At 42.0% G+C, this 8,182-nt stretch overlaps 3 protein-coding genes across 3 annotated transcripts; 2 read left to right on the forward strand and 1 right to left on the reverse strand. All coding sequences in view use genetic code 12, as the record gives it.

Annotated features, from left to right (window-relative positions):
• Positions 1-892: 892 nt before the first annotated feature.
• Positions 893-2,620, forward strand: PGUG_03086 (uncharacterized protein; the record flags this gene model as incomplete). Its single annotated transcript, XM_001485307.1, has 1 exon — positions 893-2,620. One exon carries the CDS (start codon positions 893-895, stop codon positions 2,618-2,620), a length of 1,728 nt encoding a protein of 575 aa, XP_001485357.2.
• Positions 2,621-3,547: 927 nt separating this feature from the next.
• On the forward strand, positions 3,548-4,294 carry PIR32 (Pir32p; the record flags this gene model as incomplete). The annotated part of the gene is made up of 1 exon (XM_001485308.1): positions 3,548-4,294. The coding sequence occupies one exon, from the start codon at positions 3,548-3,550 to the stop codon at positions 4,292-4,294; it is 747 nt and encodes a 248-aa protein (XP_001485358.2).
• Positions 4,295-5,580: 1,286 nt separating this feature from the next.
• On the reverse strand, positions 5,581-8,058 carry PGUG_03088 (uncharacterized protein; the record flags this gene model as incomplete). The annotated part of the gene is made up of 1 exon (XM_001485309.1): positions 5,581-8,058. One exon carries the CDS (start codon positions 8,056-8,058, stop codon positions 5,581-5,583), a length of 2,478 nt encoding a protein of 825 aa, XP_001485359.2.
• Positions 8,059-8,182: the final 124 nt, after the last annotated feature.

Genomic DNA, 8,182 nt, shown 5'->3' on the forward strand with positions numbered 1-8,182 from the left:
GGTCTTAAGTGGCTTGCCTATTGCAGATACCATCTGTGGGGCAATGCTGGGTTAACTGCGGGTGGTGGGATGCGCCAGCATGCGCCCCCATTCGTTACCTAATCGCGTGTTGCAGTTCTCCATATGACGTCACATATTCTAAAGTTTGTTTGAGGCCGCAGAGAGGGGTAACTTTTTCTCGGAAAACAATAGCGGTCAGATCAATAAAAAAGGGCCCCACCTAGGTTACATTTCTTTCTCACTCTTTTCTTCTATTTTTGTGATTCTTGAATCTCAGTTGATGTTTATGTATTATGGGAAATGGCCTTGTTACTGGTAAGTATCGTTACCTATTTTTGTTAAATTGGATTGAATTTCCGAGATTAAAAATTTGACGTCGTTCTGAATATGCTTCTTAATACGCTATACAGAAGTTTTTGTAACTTCAGAGACCGCTCAATTCCAGTTGGATTCGATAAAACGTTAGAATAGTTTGATACTACTGGTGTTCCCGAAAGTGATACATCCTTTAATTTCTGGTCAACTTGCTCAAGATAAGCAGCTTGACTCTCGGAACTGGTCAAGTTTTTCATCCGGAACTTATAATCAGGTTTTGGCCCTTAATTGCCACTACCGACAATAGTGTGATAAATTACGAGCTTTACTAACGCAGAATTTTAAAAAACTTTTTGCTGCGGAGCTGAGCTCCAGCTCGACCCATGAGGTGGAGAATGGTGCTTCATCAAATACATCTGTATCGGAAGCATCACCACCAAGCAAGAAGTTGGCTGATTTTCAGATTTCCAGCCCTTCATCAGAAACACACTCATCCTCCCAGTATCCCGACTTGCCCCCAAAATACCAATTATTAGAGGTTCTAGGTGAGGGTGCATTTTCTAAAGTTTACAAAGGCATGAATAAGATCACCCAAGAAGTGGTCGCCATCAAGATTATCAACAAGGAAAACTTGTCTGCCAAGCAAGCAGCAAATATCAAGAACGAAATTAATGTCCTCTCCAAAGTTCATCACAAGAATGTCCTTAGGTTAATTGAGCTGTATAACGAGCCCAATACCAAACATTGCTACATTATATTGGAATATTGTGACGGAGGTGAGATTTTCAACAAGATTATCGAGTATACATATTTCAGTGAGGATCTCTCTCGTCACACTTTTACGCAATTGCTTTCAGCAATAGATTATTTGCACAACAAGGCTGGGATAGTCCACAGAGATATCAAGCCAGAAAACCTCATTTTCAAGAAGATTCCTATGAAACCTAGATCAGAGGAGGAGTTTAAGAAAACGCTCAGAAAATCAGATGATGAGTCCAAATCCGACGAGGGCATTTTTGAGCCAGGAAAGGGCGGTGGTACGATCGGTGTTATCAAGCTTGCGGACTTTGGCTTGGCTAAGCAACTAAAAACTGACCGCAGTCGCTTCAATGCCATAGACACAAATCTAAAGACACCATGTGGTACAGCTGGTTACACTGCTCCTGAAGTCATCACCTGTAACACTGACGACTTGGGTCGTAAGCATCGCAAGTTTCCAAACAATATATCGAAAAAGAACTATTATTCCAAAGCTGTTGATATTTGGTCTTTGGGATGCTTTCTTTATACAATTCTTTGTGGCTTTCCTCCATTTTACGAAGATGACCATGATAATTTAACCAAGAAGATTGTTAACGGTGACTACGTGTTTTTAAAACCATGGTGGGATGAGATAAGTTCGGAAGCCAAACATTTAATTACAAGAATGCTCGATGTTAATCCAGAATCCAGAATCACGATTGACGAGATATGGGCCCATCCATGGGTGAAAAATGATGTGAATGAAACTTTGGTAGCTCCGGAAAGTTACTTTGCCGAGGCAGACGACTACTCAGTTTCCCACATTGAGAATGTTATCCCAGAAAAGTCTGAACAAAAAGAGGGACATATGATGGTACCATCAAGTAAAGATCCATTGCTCTCACCACGCGCAAACGCTATCAAGACGGTGTTCAATAATCCTGCTATGGGAAATAGCAAGTCTATTTTGAAGAAGTATGGTGTCACAAATTCGTCGGTTCAGTTCATCGATGGAGTTACTGACGACATTAGGTATCTCAAAGTGAGCCCTACAAATAAGATAAGCTCATCTTCGGATAATGACAGTTACTTGAGCGACTCTACGAGAAGAATATTACCAAAGAGTCCGGTTCCATCTAAAGAACTAATTGGTAAATTAGGTTTCAAGGATGTCTTTGTACAAACTCCTACGCAAATGACTGTACATGAGGAACATGCATCGGATGATGATGACGATTCAAGCAATGATGATGAAGATGACGAGGGTGATGAAACGTACGACAACGATGTTGCAAGCTTGGAGCATTTCGAGATCAAAAAGATAACTAGCTCATCAACCAATTCATCGGAGGCCAGCTTCAAGGAGGGATCAGAAGAGTATCAAACACGGTCCAGTTCCATTATCAGTGGAATTAATGGAGACTACAAATTTACTCTCAACTTGAACGATTCCAACTTGTTGATGCGTCGTCGGTCTTCTACTGTGCGGTCCAGCAAAAGTGGAGGCCACGGCAGGAGTTCATTATCACATCATCCTCCCGAATTAACACAAGAGCAACACTAAGCTCTTACTCCCCCAATCACTGTGCATTTGACTTTTATTTCTGTTTCGGATATTGTATTAAACATATTATGTACAAAAGAAAAGTAGGATCCTCACTGTCTCTCAGCTGGCTTGACATCGGCAGCCAGTGTCTCTGGCTCTTCAGGAACCAAACAGTCGTTCGACTCCAACAACTCTGCCAACTCTCCTGACTGTGCCATGGACATAACAATATCACACCCACCCACAAAATCCTTGTTCACGTAAAGCTGAGGAATGGTGGGCCACTGGCTATATTCTTTGATTCCGTCTCTCAATTCGGGATCTTCTAAAACATTGTACGCAGCAAATTTTTCAGGGTCCACACCTTGCTGGCCCAAGATCTGAATGGTTGCTCTGGAAAAACCACATTGAGGAAACTCTGGGGTTCCTTTCATAAATAAAACTACTGGTGAAGCCAGAACTGCCTTGTCGATCGCATTTTTGATTTCAGTAGATAAAAGTCTGGTTTGAAGAGGAAAAGTTCTCTTGGCGACTACGGACTGTGTTAGTTGTTGACATCAAGGTTTACAAGGCGTTAATACTTACCGTTCTGAGTCCAAATAATCCGGCTTTAAACATCTTTGCGAGCCACTCGTTTGCTAGCGAAATTCTTTTAGTAATCTCCTATATGCAGGACATATGATATCGCTTAATCCCATGAAGTAGATGGTGATAGAGACAGATATTTTGTTTGATCAAGGACATGTTTTGGAAATTTATATGAACAACCTCAAAGAAATATTGTGGGGTAACATTTTCTTTTGATTGAATTGCTCCTTCAGACCATGCACGACATGCATCTATTGGCTGCAAATTATCCGTTGCCTCGTCGACTGTTCACAAACACACTTGAGTACAAATAGGACACATTTGTGGCTTTTCTTCTTTCTTCTCGTTCAATTTATCATGTTGTTTCTTTCAGGTATTACCTTGGCCTTGGCCTATGCCACTAGCTCACTTGCGCTTTACATTCCTGGTGCCGACGATTGGACAAAACTCATTCCCGATTCAGTGCCGTTAGCTGGAAGTTATGACACCATTCCTTTCTCGTTTGGTATTGTGGTTACTCCATTTGAACAGATTGATGGTGAGTACACCGAACCCTCATTCCATGGTCCCAAGCTGGTTACTACAACCTACACTTCAACTGTCATTACCGATGGTCCCAAACCCACCAAAGCTGTTTCTCCCGTGAAGCAAATTTGGGACGGACAAATTCAGAATGGTCCTGAAGATGATTGCGATGACGACGATGAAACCTATGGTTATGGAAAGAGGAACGAAGTGTACGATGATTGTGATTCTGACGATGAAGATGATTCCGGCTTATTTTCCTCACCAGTATTTTCTGTTGCTTGCCTTGGCGAGAACACACTTCAGATGAGTCTTAGAGGTGGAATTCTTAGAGATGCACAGAATAGAATTGGCTCGATTGTTTCTAGTCACCAATTCCAATTCGATGGTCCTCTTCCTCAACATGGCACTTTGTACGCAAATGGTTGGAGTGTATCCAGCAAAGGAAGACTTGCCCTTGGAAACAGCACAACATTCTATCAGTGTGCCTCTGGTGACTTCTACAACTTGTATGACAAGAAGATTGCATACCAATGTAATCCCGTTACTCTTGAGGTTGTGGAGCTCATTTCTTGTTAAAGTGTTCATGGTGATTCTATAAAAAGTATTTAACCTTTACAAAGATAGCTGCCGTCGCTAGCACCCTATATACAAAGAAACATGCAACGAGTGCCCCCACGTAAACGCTAACATTGGCATTCAACCCATAATAATCCAACACAGCATTACCAGTGCTCAAGGTGCAATGAGCATCGCCGCAGTCGAATTGTTGGTTTTCAAATCCCAAGTTGGCGCAAATTCCAACGGCATACTTCATGGGACTCAACCAGTTCCATGCCTGGAAGAACGGTGGCATATGCAATGACATGGTACCTCCCATAAAAATGGCGATAATTACCAATGATGACAATAAATTGACTGCCAATCCAAGATGATCGAAAATACTGTTGATCAAAATTCCAAGCGACTCTCCACAATTGGTTGCAATAAAACCACTTGCAAACATACCAAAGAACATAGCTGCGGTTCTTGGAAGACCAGCTACAAACACGATCATGGCAGCAAAGAAAAAGTTTGGAATGATTTCCGTTGGTAGTTCGTTGAGGAAATATGATGCGCTGAATTCTAAAACCCCATATATGCCATCCTTGTATTCCTGATAGAAAACATCTCTTTCGACGGGGTAGAGAGTTATATTGTTCAAAAATCCAATGTAGTACAAGTTCAATGCCTCTTGAATTAATCCAAGTCTATTATCGATTCCCTCTTTGGAATGCTTCAATGGAGCAAAGAATAGTGCGTGTATGATACCAAGGAGAACAACTTGACCGGTTCTCGAAACAAGAGCATCTTTGGAACGAAGTGAATTAACGAGTTGTCTCTTGAAGATCACCGGCATGGTGACGGAAAACGGCAATTGTTGCTTTTTGTAATTTGACAAGTCAATTGAGGATTCACTGCTAGCAAAAGTGATGGCATCGGTGTCTTTTGCAGGATGGGATTCGCTCCATTTTTTGACAAGAAATGCAACCCTAGCATCTGCTGTAGGCTTTTCTTCGTGGGCATTTCGTGACACAAGATCGAGAATATAATCGGCAGTATTGGACAACCTTGGTAATTCGAATCCACAAGTATTAAAGTAGGAGCCAATTGATCCTGAGCTTCCATTATAGACCAATCTTCCTCCTCTTGCAAGTAGTAAAATAGATTCAAATTGACTGAAAATATTCTCAGAAGGTTGATGAATTGTCATGATAATCGTGGTTCCGTTTTCAAATGCCAACTTATGCAAAAGGGAAAGAACAGTGACTGCACTCATCGAGTCAAGACCTGAAGTTGGTTCATCAAGAAACAATATGGCGGGCTCACTCAAAAGTTGAATCGAGATGGAAACTCTGCGTTCTCTCTCCTCCAGAGATTCCCTTGATAAATTCATTACCGATCATCGTATCAGCACAGTCAATCAAGCCGGTTCTACGAATCATTGTCTCAACAATTCCCGGAATTGATTTGTGCTTCTCCAAAGGCAACCTCAATTTGGCTTGATAGTATAAGGTCTCTCTGACGGTCAAAGTTGGTATTAAAGAATTGTCATGTTGTGTCACATATGCAGCAATGGTGGAAAGCTTTCGTGGTGAGACAACCAAAGAGTTATTAAGCCGTATAGTTCCACTGCATACGTAGTTGGAAGTCTTTGGTAACCTGTTGGAAAGATGATTAAGTAAAGTTGTCTTTCCACTTCCTGATGGACCCATAATTGCATTAACAGTACCTGCTCCAAATGTAGCACTGACACCGTCTAGCAACGTAAATTGTGTTTTTTTTTGGGGAATTATAGCGTATTTGCGGTTTCTGTTTGTGACCTTCAACTCGATCTTGTCAATGCTAACACCGATCGACTTGTTGTCGTACTTGATCTGGGACCTCTGTAATGTCAGCTGCAGCTCGCTAGATTTCTTCAGTTCAAACTCCTGCTGTAATATGCAATTTTCCGATGGCTCATCGTCAGTATCTTTCAGTTTTTCGTTGGACTTCAGTCTTGATTTTGCAACTTCCATTTCTAAAGGCTTGAAATAGAGACAGACGGCAGTCAACAAATAAAATCCAATAACCCAAGCCAACAATATACATATGGGCTGCTTGACCCAGCCTTGGGGAAAGCCTAGAACTTCAAGTTGGTATGCGCCAGAATACTCTTGGCACAAGCTCTTGTCAGAATGTGGACAGTCACCCGTCCAATTGGTAAACTGGTTTGATGTAAGGGCACCAAATCCATACCAAAAGTATGCAAGATATTTGACCCAACGGACATAAACAGGCATAGTCGCTGCATTGACGAAATACCCACATGCACTATTTTGTAGTTGGTAGAATGCATTGGTGACCAACGAAGCTATAGCAAAGTCGTCACAGAGCGCAAAACAGAACATTGCCGAAGCCATTCCGACAAAGTTGGTCAAGATTGTCACTGCCAAATAGATGAAAAAATATGATGGAGTTTGTGGGCCATCCAAATCGGTGGTGATACGAAGTCCCCACATGAAATAAGTAATCAGGGCAAAGATAACGGCCACCGACACATCTTCCAAAAAGAATTTCCCGAGCCGTCTGGAGATAATGAACCCTGGAATGCTGACAAAATTCTCTTTATACTCTCGGTAGAAAAAGACACCATCGGTAGAATATAGACGTTCAATCTCCACAAACATGGGAGCGAAACCAACAACCTCTAGCATCACGTATAACGTTGAAACTATTGATCTGATTCCAGCAAGATCTGGCTCTGGTTTGTAAAATATCCACCCACAAATTACCGCCAAAAGGAGAGCCCCGCCGTTCAAGGCAATAAGCGAGCCTACATCTCTGTAGGTGAGAATAAACGAGCGCTTAGTCAAGATGATAAGCTCTCTCCAGAACAGAATGGCCTCATTTTTTGGACGGTGAAATCTGGAGATGTTTGACAGAAACTGTTCGTCCTCAGATTTCAGGTAACTTGAAGGAGATTTTTCATTTTGCGATGTTTGTGACTCCCAAAGACGCACGAGAGCGTCGATTCGTGAATTGGAATTTACTTCGTTTTCCGCAGAAGAGGCATCTTTCACGGACATGTCCATTATACGATCGATGAAGCCCTTCGATTGATTGCCTTTGTCAAAACCCAAATCAGAGAGCTTGGTAACATATGTTTCAGTCTCGTTGAAACTGCCGTAGTAAACAACCCTGCCACCTCGGGTGAGTAGACAGATCTTGTCAAACAAGGTGGATATCTCTGGCCTGGGCTGATGAATAGAAAGCACAATAGTAATGCCAAATTCGGGGGATGCAAGTTTTTTGAGTAGCAGGACCAAGTTGTACGAGCTTGTGGCATCCAAGCCAGTGGTGGGTTCATCCAAAAAGAGAATGGAAGGTTTGCTCAATAATTGAATGGCCAAACTCACTCTTCTTTGCTCACCACCAGACAAGTTGGTCTTTTTTGTGGAGAATTGAGCTATTTGTTTATCTTTCAAATGAACGAGTTCCAAAATGGATAAAAGGTGGTCTATCAAATGCAATTTCTCGTCAGTGGTGGTTGATGATGGAAGTCTCAAGTCTGCTTGAAATTTCATGGTTTCAAAAACAGTGAGTCCAGGTAAAAAAAAATCGTCTTGTTGCATGAATGAGTTCTTGACTTTCGAGTCTGGCAGACCTCCAGCAACATTGTAGTTAACTCTTCCAGAGAACTGAAGCTTCTTATTGCGAGCATTCAACCGTTGAGATAAGGTGTTTAACAATGTCGTTTTTCCACTTCCCGAGCCTCCCATGATAGCCCATAATTTGACCGCTTCCCCAATCAAAGGAGACATTGGTCCAAATGGCGTACTGGCCTCCGAAATACCTTTCGTGATCTTTACCACTGGGACCTTTCCCGGCTACTGAAAGATGATCCCCCATTCAGCCTACCCCTATTTCCAGGGTCTATTTCGTAGC

Source organism: Meyerozyma guilliermondii, genomic scaffold (assembly GCF_000149425.1).
Source record: "Meyerozyma guilliermondii ATCC 6260 scaffold_3 genomic scaffold, whole genome shotgun sequence".
Taxonomy (NCBI): domain Eukaryota; kingdom Fungi; phylum Ascomycota; class Pichiomycetes; order Serinales; family Debaryomycetaceae; genus Meyerozyma; species Meyerozyma guilliermondii.